This window comes from Primulina tabacum, chromosome 14 (assembly GCF_025594145.1).
Source record: "Primulina tabacum isolate GXHZ01 chromosome 14, ASM2559414v2, whole genome shotgun sequence".
In the NCBI taxonomy this organism is placed as follows: Eukaryota; Viridiplantae; Streptophyta; class Magnoliopsida; order Lamiales; family Gesneriaceae; genus Primulina; species Primulina tabacum.
In genome coordinates, this window is record NC_134563.1 from 573580 (window position 1) to 588592 (window position 15013).

The following is a 15013-nucleotide window of genomic DNA, read 5'->3' on the forward strand; positions in this document are numbered from 1 at the left end:
AAAATATCACCCCTCCCTCATGGTCGAGAACAACCATGATAGAGATGGACCTGTAACATGCGTTAAAAAATAAAAAATAAAGATGGACCTGTATGCTGAGAACTTCATCCTCACACCCTTCCCTACAAAAGGCGTGACAAGGAAATGGCGTGAAAAGGAAATCGTTTGAACTTCAACCTAAAAGCTTAAAAATAGAGATGGACCTGAACACTGTAGGAATAGATTAAACTTCAGACAAAAATGAGAAGAAAGATCGCGGCAAGAAGTCTCTGGAATGAGAGATTGGAAAACAACGAGAAGGAAAAAAAGCCATCAAACGGACATAGTGAACCCAACTATTATTTTTTCAAATTGGTTTGTTATTGTTCAAATTATAAAAAGTCCAATTTTTTCTAAAAAAATCAGGCCCGCCTAGAGCCCAACCTGACCGCCCGGCACCTTATCGGTGCGGCTGGCCGCCTAAGCGCCGCATTTTCGAACGTTGAAAATCAGTAGATCTGAACGTTCTTTTTACTAAAAAAAAAGCGAGGATTTAAAGAACATGCTTTCGCTTTCTAAACTAAGGAAGCTAAACATGCCTACTGGGGCATTTCTTGGACAAGTACACGAAAGCTTGCAGCATCCAAGTGAATGAGATAGATACAGCGCTACCGAGAGAGGGTTTCAAGTATAACATAAGATGGTCCACAAAAATAAGGCAGAAAACCAGTAAAGTTACAGCCAACACCATGACCTACACTCTTTAACTTCACAACAGAATGGTTCCAATTTTATTATACCACAGAAGAGGGCATATAACAACCAAAATGCAAACGAAACATACGCCTGCATCTAACAACTCTCCAATTAAATTGATTCTTCGGTGAAGTTGACTGCAAGATCCCAAAAATGAGCGACCCCATGATCCGAAAAGAACTTGCGTGCAGCTGTTTCAGTTCTGCATTCTTGAACAAAAAATCTGTTAAAGCTTGGTTTGGCAACACTTCCCTGCCACACAAGCACACATTTGTTAAGGGGCTTAACCTCAGCATCATTCTCATCCTCGTCTTCTTTCTTAACAGAAGCAGTCCAGTCGATTCTCTTAAGTATAAGCTTTCCATATCTCTTGATTGGTTTGGCACCACCTTCAACAACCACAACACTTAGACCTTCTGAAATTACTGCACATCCTGTAAGCCTGTTTTCTTGGGCATTGATATCGACCTTAAAACGAGCCTGGGGGTGAGATAGGTCATTTATCTTGTAAACAGAGACAATTGTATCAAGTGAATTTGAATCATCAAAAAGCTTTCTCTCTTTCTTTTCACGACGCTCTTTTGGAGTGAGCTTTCGAGCAACATTCCTGTCAATGTGAGCTTGCTCACGCTCAGCTGCAGCACTTCGTATTTCCATTTCAAGCTTTGTAGGATCTTGGGTTGCTTCAGAACCAAGCACTTTCATGAGGTTACTCATTTTGACTTTAGGTTTTGGTGGCTCCAGTACACCCAGTCTAATCATTTCCTGCCTATCTTTCTCCCGACCCAATCGACGCTGTGTGCGAAGTTTCTTCTGCTCCTTCTTGGTTAACTTCAAAGGTTGAGGTGGAGGAGGAGGCGCTTCAGCAGGAGGCTCGATAGGTCGTGGGTGCTCAACATATATCGTTAACTTTTCCAATTTCATTTTATCTTCACTTATGTCACCCTCAAGAACATCACCATAAGCACCAGATTGTAGAAAAGGTATGTCCCTGCAGGTCAAAGAAAAGCAGTAAGGCCAATAGCCTGCCTCTTAGAATAATCTCTATCCAATTAAGCAACTGAAGACGGAATAAACACCTTACCGATCCACCCCCCATCTCTTTCTCAGGGTAAGGACTAAGGCATAAAGAGTAATGAGACAGATAAAAAATTAAATTTCCCTCCAAGTAGTGGAGTAAATATTTTGTGACGAAGAACTACAATTCAGAGGTATAAGAACTACATTTCAGAGGTATTTAAGCATGCCGGACTATACCAGGTATCAGATATTCATACAAGTGCGAACAATTCGAAGTGTAACCCTTTACCTTGAAAGGTATGCTAAGAAATTTTCAAAAATATAGTTCTAGTGATTACTCAAAACATCAAGAGGTCCTGGCTCCAAAATAAATCATCAAAAGGTCCAACACAGCCTCTCCTTTGAGGCCGAGATAACTACTTCAGTTGCCCGTCACCACCAATGTATAAAAGAAACACCAAGAGGTTACACGAAAAACGAAATTGAAATGTAACTAGAGAAACAAAATACTTAACGTAGTTGAAATTGACTTACCACCACTCGACTTCGGGAATTAGCTCCTTAGGTTTTTCTCTGGTAATAACCCTCTCTCCCACTTCTATGAGATTCGGATTAATACCTGGCTCTGCTTTTGCCTTTGCAAGCTGAGCTTGTTTTGTCTTGAGCTCCTTGGCTTTTGCTTCTCCAAATTGAGACTGTTGAAGGTAAAGTTTGGAAGAATTAGAGTAAAATCAGGTACTTTTTCTAAAGTTTAAACATCCCGCACAGAATGGCACCAATGAATTACCTTTAGCTTAATGATTTCTGCATCTTTTGACCACTTTCCTTCCTCAACAAACTGGAAATTCATCCTTTTTGGCCTCAATAACTTATTTTTGTCAATCCCCAGTATCGAGTCAAAATGAGGATTTATATCTGGATCAATATCAAGTTCAGGTTTCAGAATTTGGAAGGCCTCCTTTTTTTGCTTATTGATGTTTACCTGGGACGTAATATGGAAAACTATAAAAATACAATCAAACAATCTTAAAAATATATGAACGATGATAATATCTCCCTCCTTCATTTTTCCTTTCTTTTAACTCAATTCAACAATAATTAAGATGTTTTTATTATCCAACAGTAAAGAAATCATCAATATTTCAGACTAATTACTATAATCATTATAGTAGTAATCCATGATACCTTGAGGGTACTCAAGCTGTTCACTTTTGAAATATTCACCACATTGCCATGCTCATCAATTTCCCTACCGAGTGCATCCAAACGAAGAACAGGTGCTCTAGAGGGCTTTGGCTGAATGGTAACCTCTGGGGGCATCTGCCCAGGAAACATATTTATGAGGGGAGCAAACTCTGGGTCTTGTCGAAACCCCATTTTGGCAGCTAGCTCCTGTGCACGTTTTACAGCTTCATATTTCTGTGTAGTGAGCCCAAGAAGATGTGGCAAACCACTGCCGGTAGGAATTACAGGAGGTGGAGCAACAGGCACACTTGATGAGCTTGGCGAGACTACAACAGGATCTGAGGCAGGGGGAGTTACAAGAGGAAATGGCGAGGGCAATTTACCATTAGCGGATGGAGAAGCTTTTACAATATCTTTTTCGTACATCTGTGCAGTACCCTCTCTCCCTTCACGAGCATCTCTGTTCAACTACAAAAAGTGAAATAAAGAAAAGGGTAAATTTCAAAAAGGCCAAAGAAAAGACCAACCTCAACAATATCCTCTCTCATTGATTGGGTATCTGTTATAGCAGGAAAGAGAAACACATCCGGTAATTTGAATTTTCCTTAGTAAAAAACTGACTTACTGATGGTATCTTCTTCATCCTTTCAGCGAGCTCCTTCTGCATTTGTAAAGCTCTCTTAGCTTTTGTTAAAGCATCAAGAGACAATCCTGCACTCTTTCCAGCATCCGAAGCTGTCCCATCTGTACTGGATTTCCCAGGAACCTCATGAGATCTGCTAATATTAACTCCCTTATTTTCATTTGTCATAGAAGATACCTTTGTAGCAAGAGGTTGACCTTGAGCCACAACAGCTCCAGGAAAAATGCTGGATGTCGTAGAAGTTAATCCAATTGCACCCTGTAAGTAGAATCATGTCAAGCTTCCAAACCAAGAAAAAGGATTACAATATTAACCCAGGTTTTGAAAGCTATTCAACAAGTAAAGCTTCAACTTTACAGCATGTGACGGCACTTGCAACTCAAAACTAACAATAGGTTCATCTAAAAATACACTGCCTACGTGATCCCAAAACAACGATGAAAGGAGACTTGCATCAAGGTGGTGACATTACAAACAAGCGCAAATTACCATCATCCCAGTTTCATAAAGGACAGAAGTATTTCAAAATACAAAAAAATAAAAATCCAACTGAAAAATCTAAACATCATGTTTTGGGAAACATTGGTAAGAAATAACATTATAATTTTGTCAATGGATACTCTATTATATATTCTACAATCTCAATTAAAAATGAATATAATTAAGGTGCTCAAACCACCAAATGAAGAGGAAACATCCGAATTCTGAATTCAGGGGTGATGTCAAACTGGAGCTGGCAGGGTTGTCGCACACCTCGATTCTAAATTTTCATGTCTCTCCAAAACTAGATTTAGAACTACTGTGATTACCTTCTGCCACTTGCATAATTTCATATATCTGTGGCTAAAACAGTAAGTATTCAACAATAGGTCTTCTGATTAATATATAGCACGGTTGTAGTCAATGCAGCAGAATTCAGCATTTTTATCAACAGAAAATTTTCAACGAAAGTACTAACAATAATCGAGGAATAATTAATTACTCACGTTAGCAATCAGACCGGTTTCAGCATCATGCGGTTCCAAGGAATCAACCTCCTCCTTGATCCTAACATCCTCAAATCTAGGCCTCTTCCTTCCATTTTCTTCCGCAACCTTACTTCTCTCTTTCCTCTTCTTCCTCTCCACCGAGTCTTCTCTCCCACGGCGCGAATCTCGATCGACGCTTCCCTCTCGGTGCTTGGAACGGTGGTGGTGGTGGTGGTCTTTGTCCCGTCTGCGACTCGAATTCTCCTTCTCCATGGCCAGTCCTAGCTTAGGGTTTCGATTAGATTTTTATCAGAGCAAACCCACGTGGTTTTATGGACTTTATTTTAGGTTTTTACTCTATTTTCTACGTATATTATTTATAAAATCAGGTGGCTGGTATTTATTGTTTTTAATAATTAATTATATTGATTAATTAAATAAAAATAAATTATATAAACAAGAATGATAATAAAATTACATTTCTCCTAATCATATTTTACTAAATTTTATTAATTTTGTTAGTAATATTTAAAAATTATTAATTTATTATATTGACATACCATAGTTTTATACGAAAATCTTCTAAAATATTATTACTTGGGAAACAAACGACGAACAACCTGCAACATATATTAATAACAAAATAGAAACTTAGGCTCAAATGAATGAATAATGACTTTTATTTAATAATAGAAGCATCAAAACCTGTACATGATTGGGTGAAAAGGGCTTTCAAAATCAGTAAATTCAATTGCATATTGCAATTAATAAGCCACTCTTTATATTATGTTATTATATCTATACAGTAGAAAACCAAAACACAAGACATTTTCCTGTTTTCAGGGTAGAAGCTAACTAAATAAATTGAATCTGGAGCTATAGAAAGATCCTTTCGCCAATGACATACAATCCATGTGAAGGAGAGGACATGGTCCTTTGTATCTTTGAAAAGTACTCGAAAGATTAATCAAATCTGCATTTGTTATCTGCAAATTAAAGTATCACATACCAGAGGAAACAAATTTAGTACATTCATTGCTTTTTTTCTGGATGCACTAACGCATTTACGGCAGTTAGTTGTCTAGTTTGTGTGATAATGAGTGTATCCTACCAAAATACAGCGATAGGAAAGATACCCAAACTGGGACATGAGATGAGTTCCAGAACATTTCTATTCGTAATGTTATTTATGTGCATCTGGAGGAAACATGAAAGAGTTATGAAAACCTTTCAGTTTATTGTATTAAAACAAACATTCTTTTGCTACTGACAGGTAGATTTGAAACCAAGATGTTTTCTAAAGTCATAAAACAATGAAGAACAAAAGGCTACGACATTAAGAGCTGATTATTCATGGTGAGGTAAGATTTAGAGATTGAAACTTTAAACGGTACCCAGTGTCCTCGTACAAAATCCAAAAGTTTTTCGAATTTGACCACTCAATTTTTGAGGACACATTTGAGACAAACCTGAAAAAAAAATACTAACTATGCACAATCATTAGTGCTGCAGCTGCGAGGTTTGGATTCACATTCTGACCACCAAAAAGCAATTTAAAAATCGTTTGATACGTGCTAATGTTATATAGATACGCCTTGTAGATATTGATAAATTTGAAAAAAATTCAACATTCCAACAATTCCAGGTGCATCTCAAATTGAGATTTAGGGATTCCAATTGGATCAGTAAAACAAGGTGCATTACTTCAATTATGCTTGAAACAGATACAGCCAAAGAAAGACCATGCAGACTGTCCAAGTCAAATTACAGATAAGTAATGAAACTAAATGAAGGTAAAAAGTAACTAGCACGTACATGGCAATGAGGAACCTGGATGCTATTTTTACAGAACACCACGTGCCACTATAATTTAACCAAATCCAAATCCAAATCCTTCGCTAGCTTCGTGGATTGCTAGCAGCATACGTTCTTGAAGTTGTTCCTTTGAAGAGTACTCTGGTAGGTCCAGCTGGTTAAAGCTGGAAAGAAGTAAAAAAGATGAACTTGTAGGATAAGATTGCAAAACAAGCATTTAATTAGCAAGAACGGAATTTATCAACTCTCTACTCCACATTACAAGAACTTACCAGGTATGAGCTGAACGAAGTCTCTCAGGAGCTCCATATGCTTTGTGAATCTGAAATCTATGGGGACCAGATATTCTCCTTGCAATGCCTTAAAACCTTCTAAAGGAACCTAAAAGCCAAAATCCAATTTAGTCCTGGAAGAAATCTTTCTATCAACAAAGGATAATAATGCACACTAAATTAGCACATATCAGAAGATATCCACTATATATATCCAAGGGCTTTTTTATTGTTTTGCACCATGATGAAAACTATGCCAAGAAGTAAACTTATATGACATACATGTCAAACTCAAAAAGTTCCTCCCTTTTGGTACATTTATTTTCTAATGCTATATCTTTCACACAACCACACACACTCAAGCTTTATTGCTGTTGAAAAAAAACAATAGCTAAAATCCGTCCAAGAATCATTTTGTCTCAGTAGACTAGAAACATCATGGTGCAAATCGTCACATATGCCTTTCAAATTGAAGCTGAGTATTACTTTAAATATTGACAATCAAATTAGCCACACAACTAATTTCAAATTATTCAAGATTAGCCAAATCACCATGGAGGTTCCAGTCACAAACTGAAGCAATCTTGCCATGTCTTCCTTATTGAAACCCTTGACAACCTCCCAAAACCACTGAACAACATTTGAGGCTGCTGTGTAGCCCGTATACTCAGTGTTGGCCTTCAGATCATCCACTGCAAAAATCGAATCACGAAGATATTTTCTAAGACAATAAAAATTATTAAATGAAATTGAGAAAGGAGAAAAGTGTGTAGACTTACAGTCAATTTCAGGAAGACCGCTAATTAATAATTCAAGCTCTTTATCATTAAAAATAGATACAAGTTCTCGGGGTACTAATTCATTGAAACCTTCAAGAAAGGAATTGATCTGAGGCCGGATACATTTGTCAAAATGTGGTCATCTACATATTCATGCTTTGTTTCTTCCGTTACTATTATGTTTCTTCCTCCCGGCTTCAGCTCATAATCAGTAACCTTTTCATAACAGCACATATATAAGAGATGCTTAATTGTCCAGGAGTCTTGTAACATTGGAGTTGAAATTAGCAATACAATAGGGCACAACTTCCCAATGAAGTATTGTACATATAATTCCTATATATGAACCTCTGTTTTCTCATAAAGGATGTGTTTTTCTTCATCCGCATCTATGCTAAATGTCAAATCTGGTATATCACTCACATCATTCTGTCACAAGGAAAAGGATATATTTAGAAACTACTTAACAAACTCTCTTGGCTAAACAACAAATGGTGGCACTCTTAGTCCGACTCACCGCAAGCATCCATTTCAGATTTTTATGGTAATCAGGATCAACAGCCTCTATGTCATGGTAAGTCACCTTCACACCAAGGATGTGCTTGTAGAAGGAGCGAGTGAAATAAACATCCAGCAATTGTCCATCAAACAGCGCTTTGGCAACCTATAAATAGGATGTAACAACTGATATGTTAGAAGATGAAAATACAATAACAAAGAGCTATAAATTTTCAAGCTCAAAATAGGTATTCGAATAATTACCACACGGCCTACAATCTGAAATAAGAGAGAAGTTCAATTTGATAAACAGAATTGGTATTTGGCTGAAAAGTTGCATTGTTTCTGACAGTGGTGAAAAGAAGAGCTCCTTTGTCAAATATGACCCTTGACAGTAACTGATACCATTCTCTAGTTAAACCACCAGCATCAATGCCCTCTTCACCTTGAAATGAACATTCAACCGCCCTTTAAGATCTTGACTTGGTCTCTTGCGTAGCTGGTTATATGAATCCTCCAAAATGTATGCGCGTCTAACACTAATTCGCAGTGGACCTGAGAGGTGTTGGTCATGGTGCTGCCTAATCCTGGACCGAAAATAATCCCTTTTGTTATCAAAATCAATCAGCCGAGGAGCTTTCAGCATCATGCAGAGTGATTTTTCCAATAAAGCAGTATTCTGCCTTATAAACGCATTACGAAGGCGACGGTGCTTCTCAGCAAACCTTGCAAATGTGACAGATCCATCTAGTCTTCTGCAAGGATCCACAAATTTAGCAGATGATGGAACTGAGCTCCCAACAGACTCTTTCACCTCTCTCGCTGTCACATTGAAATTATCGTGATACAAAATTGTATTTTTAGACTGTATTTTCTCGCATAGAACAAAAAAAACCTCAATAAAAGGCAAGAGTCTCTGACTTCCAGGGGGAAGAGGGGCAGATGCAGGTCTCGCCAATGTTCTTACTGGAAACTGGAGAGTGGGATTCAGACTTAGCTCCGACTCCACAGCACTGATGCACTCACTTAGCTCTTTCCATAATGATTCCAGAGCGACATTTAGCTTCCACATGGTGGTATGCTCTTCCTGCACCTCATCATCCACCCTGTTCTCATTCAATTCACTGCCAACTGAAGTAACTGCACTTAGTATCTGTAGCACGCGAAGAACTGCAGCCCCAGCCATGGATCCAAAGCGAACTGCAGCCCCAGCCATGGATCCAAAGCTCAATCCCAGCATGTGTGTATCTCTAAGTGTTATAAGTTCATTTAACAGCTGATCTGCTCAACCTATGGGCTGACTCAGAAAGCTCCAAAACAAAAAATTGGCGATGAGCAACAGCAACAAAGGCCAACTTCTTTAGCACCTCGCCAGCCATTGTGTAAACTTTGTCTGAAAGCCTAATTATAAATGTTACAGATTACCATGGTAGCATTACTTCTCTACCAGTTATTCTAAAATAAACAAAATTAGGTAAAATGTCACGCAGTGGTGGATATGAACAGTGAGGTAAAACCCTATGCTTTTAATAAAAGAAAAATAGGTAACATTCAGAATTTAAAAATAATACCCTTCATGCCCTAGAAGGCTGCAGAGATTATGCAAATCCTGCCTCGGAATCCGTACGAAAATATCATGAGTAGCATCACTTTTTTGACCATCTGCTTTGAAGTTCAAAGCACTGGAACTCTGGTCAAGAAGATTAGATTTTACTTCATTTACATGAGGATCTTTCTGAATGTCGCTTGCAGTTTCATTACCAGAAACATTTTCAGTCCGAGCTGCAGTTTCTGCCACACTAGACTTAAATTCTACCTTGGCTGCCGCAGCAAATACAACCACCTGGAGCAGACCCATGACCTACACCATGACAAGCATTAAATACTATGATAATGCAAAACCTCTTGAGGAGCAGTTGGTACACACGATAGTATGAGAATAGCTACCTGACCTGTTCTAGGTGAGCAATACTCCGCAAGCAAAGTGGCTGGTTTAAAAGTCCAAGGAGCAATATCAATGGGACATCCCGGTTTTGTGAGCTTTCAGAAAGGCTAAGATGGTGGTCTTCTCCAGTGATTTTATCCTTTCCCTTATCACTCGTTCCTCCTGGATGACTTATGTTGGCAGATTCAGAAATATTTGAGGCCTCAAAGTAGAAAAGAAGACTGGCAATGCCAGAATGATTTGTAGCCATATAGGTCAGAATCTCAAGTACCCGTCGCATTACAATTGGAGGAACACCTTGAAAAAAGGTTACTTTTGTCAGAACAAAATCCAAATCACAAAATATTGAGCATCATAAACAAAAAAGATTTACTCATACCATCATGCAATTGGGATCGACCATTAATATCAAACTGACATCCATAAAGCCTGTGTGCATTCTTTACTGTCACTCCACCAGTTATACCTACAGTCTCGGGGTTGATCATATCAAGCAGAAGACGAACAAGAATAGCTCTTGTCTCACTGTGGGTGCATAAGTTTAACAAAAGTCTCTGCAACAGACCTTTCCCAAGAGGCTAAAAGTGAAAAACAACTATATTTCAGTATTAATTCAAACATGATCAAAACAATAAAGAGAATGCTGAAAAAGCAGCAGATGTCTGTATTCCGCAATCTACGAAATAAGCTATTTTTAAGTTCAAGATTCTGAACTACCTGTGCCAGTCGTAATAGGCGAATTAATGCTTTCAAGCCCTTGGCATTCAAAAGTGGTTCTCCATCAAACTCTTTCAACTTTAAGTTCTCTACTAGAGAAGATCCACGACCAATAGTGACTCTTACACCCCTGTCCGTCATTGTCTGCCTATCAAAGCCCAATCCCAATCTATTTCCTCGACTATTGAGGCCTTGGCTATTTCCAAACAAACTGCGAGCATGATAACGATTTAAAGCTCGGTCTCTGAGCATTTGCGCTTCAGCAAGTAATGGAGATGGCAATGCCGATAAAACAGCCTCTGAAGAAGTCAAAAGAACCTGACAGATAGAAGCAAAATTAGCAAATTTGGCCAAAGCCAATAGGTCTACAATTCGAAACAACGAACCTCTTCGCGTAGATCAGCAGAAAAGGTGGCAATAATCGATGCATTGTCCATATCAACGGGCTGACCATCCGATTGTTGCACAATCCTTTGAACTCTTTGTTGGGTAAGCACTTCAGCTTGAATATCAAGTGGAAGAGCAGCCAAAAACTCAGGATCAATATCTTCAACCGTAGGAGGTGCAAAAGTAGGAGCTCGAACTTGAACTGGCTGAGCTTGTTGTGAAGCAAGAACCTCAGCACGAAGTTCTTCTGGAAGCGCATCCAAAAATGTTGGATCTATACCATTTGAATTCGAAGCCTCATTATTCAATCTACTTTCATCTGCTTGACCTGAATCCCAAACAATCAAACCACTTTGTTGTAGTGATGGCCCCTCTAGATTGATCTAGGTCCGAGGTAATTGTTGGGCATTCTGACTGTTTTCTGCTACAGCAATACCCATTTCAACATCACTATTTCTGGACTTGGTGAAGCATGGTGATTGCTAACATCTTGCAAACATGATCGAGAAATTGATGGAGCATGGGAACTGGACTGATTATCTGGAACTATGGACCTATCAGAACCCTCATCTTGAGATGGAATACCATCCCTTGAAGTCATATCAACGAGAGCAATCAAACCAGATGATGTCTCCAATGACTCGCTGCCAAAAGCATTTCCTTCCCCCATTTCAATGTTATCACTAACAATCAAACTTGGAACATTTTCCCTTGCTTGTTGGCACCCACCAGCTTGTTCAGCGAGGACCTCTGTGTTGCCATTCTCGAGTAGATGAGGTTCAACTAGTTGATTAAATTGACCGTCATTATTGTGACTTGTATCATCATTCTGTAGAGTATAAACAATATCCGCCTGTTGATTGCCAGCAGTGACAGAATCTCCCCCCTGTTTCTCTGGAACTGCTAGGTTTCGTGAAAATTTTTCAGCAGTAACATTATTGCTCAATAGAGAAATGAATTTCTCTTCAACTGCCCGTGCAATTGCAGTGGCTTGTCCGCCAGCTTGAGGTTGACCATCATCAGTCCACCGGCCATCACTTGGCCCCCTTCGACCAGACACATGCAAGGACTCTAAGCCAATAGAAAAATCAGCTAGTGGGGGTGGTGCAGACCCATTAAGTCGGTCACCAAATATATTAGAAGGAGAGTTTTCATAAGGAAGAATGGAAGCATCAAACATATAGTAATGGGCCACATCAAGGTTTCAGCACCTTCTGAATCCTGGGAGGTATTTCCACCGGAAGCCCTTACTGACACCAAATCCGCAGAATGTGATGGCCTCAAAAGGAGAGGATGTTGAAGACCGTTCCCACCTGTAACTGATCGTTCATAGGAAGTTCTATTAGCTTGACGCCGCCTCTCAAAACCAAAAGATTGACGCATTCCAAATTAGTCGTCCACAGTTGCACCTTCAAAGGTTTCAGCTATATCAACTAACCCTCCTCCAGTTCCTGGTTGTCCAAGTACCTGCAAATGATCTAAGCCATCAAGGGCTTCCCTCCACCTCACCTCAATGAAACGATTTTCATGGAAATCATCTTCTTCATCAACCATATCATCATTATATTCATCTCCAATGCCAGTATCATCATGATCCTCTACATCTGCATCAGCTAGGGACATCAGACCATTGCCGTCTTCGGCTATATCTTCATCCTCATCTTCTCCATCATCGTCGTCGTCACCGCCATCACCCATGACATCCTCTTCATCATTCATATCGTCATCTACTCTATTCTCCACATGAAATGTCATTTCAATCTGTGTTGTATTGGGTGAGGCACGACTTTCTTCCATTTCCTCCCTCATGTAATCCAACCCAAGTTCCATACGCGGACTAGCATTTGGAATCTCCTCAATTCTCATCTCTTGATGAATGGACACATTTAAATTTGTAGTTTGATTACCGTCGTTGTGAAGAATAATTTGGGGATATGCTTCTAAACCATTATTACTGATGGCCCTATGTAGCTCGCTCCCGTCCTCAGCAGTTTGCAATTCTTGAGAAGCTGGAATTCCATCATGTTGAGCATCGAACCTTCCACTTGGGCCAATTATTTTTTTCTAACTTAATGCATCAGATTTATGAATTTGTTCGCTTGCATTAGCAGCCTTTGTCAAGCTTTCCAAAGACTTAGAGTATGAGATTAACAACTTTTGACGCATCAGGGTGGTCCAAATCAATAGCTTGAAGAATGTCAGATAAGCAATGCACAATACCACCATCTATCATGCTTTTTCAATGTCAGGTGAACATCCACCAGATCCAGGTAAATTTCAGCATAAGGCTAGACAGAATACCACGGTGCCCACCCAATGTGACAACAGACAATACTGTCAGCTGACAAGACCTATCTTGACAAAGGGGCAACCAGGGAAAGAAGGCATAAAATTCGAATTTTTCCAGGTATTGCATCTTCATAGCTCAACGAGGTAACCAATTCAGTGATGAACTCTGGCTCGGTGTTGAGGTAAGAAACCAGATCATCTGTATCGCTGCAGGCTTGAACAAGAACTATAAAAGCATAGAGGTGGATGCATGTGTACTGATGACGTGTAGCTACTGAGCTAAAGGACCTAGCAAACCGCAATCTTGTCAGAAGAGAAAACCTCATATGATGCGGAACTTTATACTATAAGACTAACTTATTAAGATGTTCAAGGTCCGAATCCTTCCCAGCGTCAACTGCGGATAAGTGTATGACTTGTAAACCTCTAGTCGTATGTTCGGAAGAAGTGGATTCATTTGCAGTTTTGCTCGCAGCATAAAACTGAAAATGCAGAGAGCAACACCCAACTCGAAAGCAATTGGGTCCAATTCATTTTGTAAAGCACATGAAATCAATCCTAGATCTTCGCCCCCCCCCACCCCCGAACCATCCCTGGGCAAAAGCAAATAATCTTGAACGTAGAGAAGCATCTCTTAAAATGTATTTTGTATTAGATTTCTTCAAAAAAGCAGCCAAAGTTTGTACAGAAGCCTCCACAACATCCGAATCAGTGGAAGAAAGCAAAGACGCTAAGTGATGCTGCACAGCCATTAAAAAATATTGATAAAAAGACAGCAACTGAAACACATAAAGCACACAACGAAGTGCAAGTCTATGGCAACAAATGACAAAACACATAAAACTAGGGTAACAAAACGACGAAAATTATGTAAGAGCTTTATCTAGAGGCAAAATGATACTTATAGTTTTTGGTTTTCTTGAACATAAGAAGCTTAAAAGATTGCAACCTCATAATATGTTCAGAACACTGGCAATAGATATGTATTCCCACAATCTAAAATCAATTCCCTCCTCTACTTCGATTTTTCTGATAGCTACCTCCCTCCTCTCTCACTTAGCCTACCTTGTAAATCAACCACCTTCCCACCATCAAAGGCAAAATCATCCAAAACCAACCACCTAGACGCCTATTAGTTTTTTTTTATAAAACAGTTATCAACAATATTCACTCAGTATATTTTTGGCATCGTAAAAGCGATGGAGTGGATACAAAACATCATGGGCATGTTAGATTTTAAATAACATTAAGCAGCAGATATAAACTGTGGCAGAATGAGGGTAAAGAAAGGAACCTCATAAGAGCTGTAAAGATGCTTATTGGTGCAATTTTCTAATATTATCCTTACGAGATAAAGAATATGTAGAACGGCTTCCGTTGAGAAGGGTGGATCAGATTCCAAAGAGTGTCCTCAAGCTGCAAACCCTTCCTTGGCTTGATGTCTTTCTCAAAATAGGTATCGAAATGATTAAATAAGTCAACCCAGTGATGAAAATCTCCCTGCAATCACAAGTGTCGTTATTATCAAAGCAGGAAGAATAAATTTGCATAGTTTGCAGGAGTTAAATATGCACCTTGTCAAACACCCAAAAGAAACTTTTCAGAGAATCTTCTATATTCTCTGGAGGTGTAGCGGTAACACTGTTTATAAAGGTTTGTGTGAACTTGTTGGAGGCCAGTGGATAAATGCATGCTTGGCTTTCTAAACAATATGTGCTGTGCTGAATTCATCTCCATCATTTCTTTAGATTTTTGTATAT

The 15013-nt window shown here is 39.1% G+C and overlaps 1 protein-coding gene and 1 pseudogene across 3 annotated transcripts; both read right to left on the bottom strand.

The window, feature by feature from the left end:
• Nucleotides 1–640: 640 nt before the first annotated feature.
• Nucleotides 641–4898, bottom strand: LOC142524150 (protein RDM16-like). 3 transcript variants are annotated; one of them, XM_075627942.1, is made up of 7 exons: nucleotides 4570–4704; nucleotides 3761–3841; nucleotides 3566–3684; nucleotides 2941–3408; nucleotides 2543–2737; nucleotides 2290–2450; nucleotides 641–1726 (listed from the first exon to the last, which is right to left on the bottom strand). In XM_075627942.1, exons 3-7 carry the CDS (start codon nucleotides 3605–3607, stop codon nucleotides 847–849), a joined length of 1746 nt encoding a protein of 581 aa, XP_075484057.1. In that variant the 5' UTR covers nucleotides 3608–3684; nucleotides 3761–3841; nucleotides 4570–4704; the 3' UTR covers nucleotides 641–846. The 3 variants fall into 3 exon arrangements, with proteins under 3 accessions (XP_075484057.1, XP_075484058.1, XP_075484056.1); XM_075627943.1 differs by having other exon boundaries at nucleotides 3566–3689; nucleotides 4570–4628; XM_075627941.1 differs by having other exon boundaries at nucleotides 3566–3841; nucleotides 4570–4898.
• A 315-nt stretch (nucleotides 4899–5213) lies between these two features.
• On the bottom strand, nucleotides 5214–14970 carry LOC142523679 (E3 ubiquitin-protein ligase UPL1-like; annotated as a pseudogene).
• Nucleotides 14971–15013: the final 43 nt, after the last annotated feature.